A 2,342-nucleotide genomic window follows, 5' to 3' on the forward strand; every position below is an offset into this window, starting at 1 on the left:
TGATAAGAACTCGGACTATTGGAAAGACCAAAGGGCATGCGCACAAACTCGAACAAGCCTCTATGACATGTGAATGCCGTTTTCGGGATATCGTCAGGGTGAACTTCGATTTGCAGATACCCACGAGAACAGTCGATAGTGGTGAAGAACTTTGCGTTTCCCAGCGCGTAAGTTATGCTCGATATTGCTGGCAAAGGGTAGGAATCTCTCACCGTGACTGCGTTCAGCCTGCGGTAGTCCACACAAAGACGTGCCGTACCATCTTTCTTTGGGGCCAATACCACAGGGAAGGCCCACGGACTGTCCGAGGGTCGTACGGCTCCTGTGTCGATCATTTCGTCCAGGGCTTTATCGAGAACGGCTCGCTTGTGCTGGCTCAGCGGTCTCGGGTTGCAACGCCATGGCCGGGCGTCGCCGGTATTGATGCGATGCACTAGGACGTCGGTCTTCCCAGGACGTTCCGTAAACATTCCAGAGAACGGTGTCAGCACGGCCTCTAGCTGCTTCCGTTGGTGGTTCGTTCCCGTGAAGTCGCTGAGGGACTGCATGACTGCTGACGGCAGGGTGGTGTGCATGGCTGCCACGCCTTCCGCGTGTCTTGGTACAGGCACGAAGTCTATCTTTTCCGCAAAGGGTGTTGTCTCGGACTGTCCGTGAAGGCGGTAGCCTCTTGCAGGAAAGTCGAGTGTGAGCCCCTCGTCTGCAAGAAAATCTCGACCGAGAAGCATTGACACTGATAGACCAGGCAAACAAACAAATCGCTGGCGCTTCGTTTTTCCATTAAAGCTTATCCGTAAGCGAACACAACCTTCAGCGTTTGATACGTGGCTTGATGCCATCCGCAACTGAACATTTGAGTTACGACACTTCATCTTTTTAGCTTTACACTTCTCAAGCAACACGTCACCGATTAACGAGATTCCTGAACCGGTATCGAGAAGAGCAGGTACGGTAATGCCCAGCGCTTTAACTTTCATCGTTGGTTCTGGAGACTGCGCCTGCGTTACGCGGCAAACAGGGAACGATGACTGACTCACCAGCTTGACGTTCGTCCGTTACACGCTCTGGACAGCTTTGCACGCTCCTGGCATTTACGGCCGTGGGCTGCGACACACCGCCAGTGGTTAGTGTCGCCGGCCGAAGCAGTTTCCCGAACCTGCATTCGCGCTACGGCGCGCAAAGCATTGCCGCCTCACATGACCAGTTTGACCGCACTGGTAGCATACGACATGCGTATGTCTGCGTTGGCCAGTTAACCTATCACTCAAATCACGCCTTTCGGCGGAGTGGCTCCCGGAGTACCCATAACAGGAGCGCCTGTCGCAGTCGGCTCGCGCAGGACTTGTGAACCCGGCGTATCGGGACTGGGGGTCCGACCGACTATGCTCTTGTATGGCTCGAGTAAGGAGCGAGCGCTCTGCACTATGACGCTGCTCCGCGGACACTTGCTCCCAGGGACAGCTTACCCCTGATACGGTATTCAAAGGGGCCCCGCGCCGCCCTTGCTCATGTGCGAAGGGGTCCAGGGCGCGGGAGGAGATAGCCGTGAATGCGCCTGGGCTCGTCAGGTCGCATGAGGGACTGGCTACGGGGGCGCGCCAAGCCAGTGACGGCTCAAGAGCAGATTGCGGCGCTGGCGGTGGCACGTAAGTGCTCTCAGCTAACAGGGCGTCTTGTACACCGCGGGCCTCCCGTGCGAGGTGCTCAAGGGTTTCGAATGTGCGCCCATAAAGAAATGGCCTGAATCTGGGATGACTCTGTCGAATGACCCGAGCTACTTGGTCCCTTTCCGAGGCAGTCGGTGCTGCTCGGCGATGCAGTTCCTGCATCGTCCGGACGTACTCGAGCAAACTTTCGTCCGGATGCTGGGTTCTTAGTTCGAGCTCACGCTGGACTCGCAGCTCGTACCCAGGGGGCAGAAATTCCTCTCGGAAGCGCTGTTCAAATTCTGCCCAAGTGGTGAAAGGCGTTTGTAGCCTCCACCACCGTCCTGCGGCATCCCGTAAAGCCAACGGCAGGATTCGAGCCATCACGTGCGCTTCCGAGGCACCGGTCGCTCTGACATACCTGTCCATTTCCTCTAGGAAGTCAGCCACCGATTTCGGGTCGTCGTAACCCGTGTACGTGGGTAGCGTGGCCGGAGGTAGGAGCTGTGGTTCGCCGGCCCGAGTGCCGATGCGGTCCATGACCGTGTTGCACAACTCAGCGACACGCTGAAATGTGTTCAGCTGCTGTGCCAGCAGCTGGTCAGCCTGCTCGTGCGAAGAATCCTGCTTGCCGCCGGTAGGCAAGATCGTCCCGGACCGGAGATGCATTCCGTCTGCCTGCGCGATGAAGAGAAA

The 2,342-nt window shown here is 57.2% G+C and overlaps 1 protein-coding gene across 1 annotated transcript; it reads right to left on the bottom strand.

Moving 5' to 3' along the window:
* Positions 1 to 1,124: 1,124 nt before the first annotated feature.
* On the bottom strand, positions 1,125 to 2,342 carry LOC125759176 (uncharacterized). Its single transcript, XM_049417592.1, has one exon. It carries the CDS (start codon positions 2,313 to 2,315, stop codon positions 1,125 to 1,127), a length of 1,191 nt encoding a protein of 396 aa, XP_049273549.1. The 5' UTR covers positions 2,316 to 2,342.

Source organism: Rhipicephalus sanguineus, chromosome 7 (genome assembly GCF_013339695.2).
Source record: "Rhipicephalus sanguineus isolate Rsan-2018 chromosome 7, BIME_Rsan_1.4, whole genome shotgun sequence".
Lineage (NCBI taxonomy): Eukaryota > Metazoa > Arthropoda > Arachnida > Ixodida > Ixodidae > Rhipicephalus > Rhipicephalus sanguineus.

Coding starts and splice junctions, on each gene's coding strand:
- LOC125759176 (XM_049417592.1), bottom strand. CDS start 2,315: ATGCATCTCCGGTCCGGGACGATCTTGCCTACCGGCGGCAAGCAGGAT.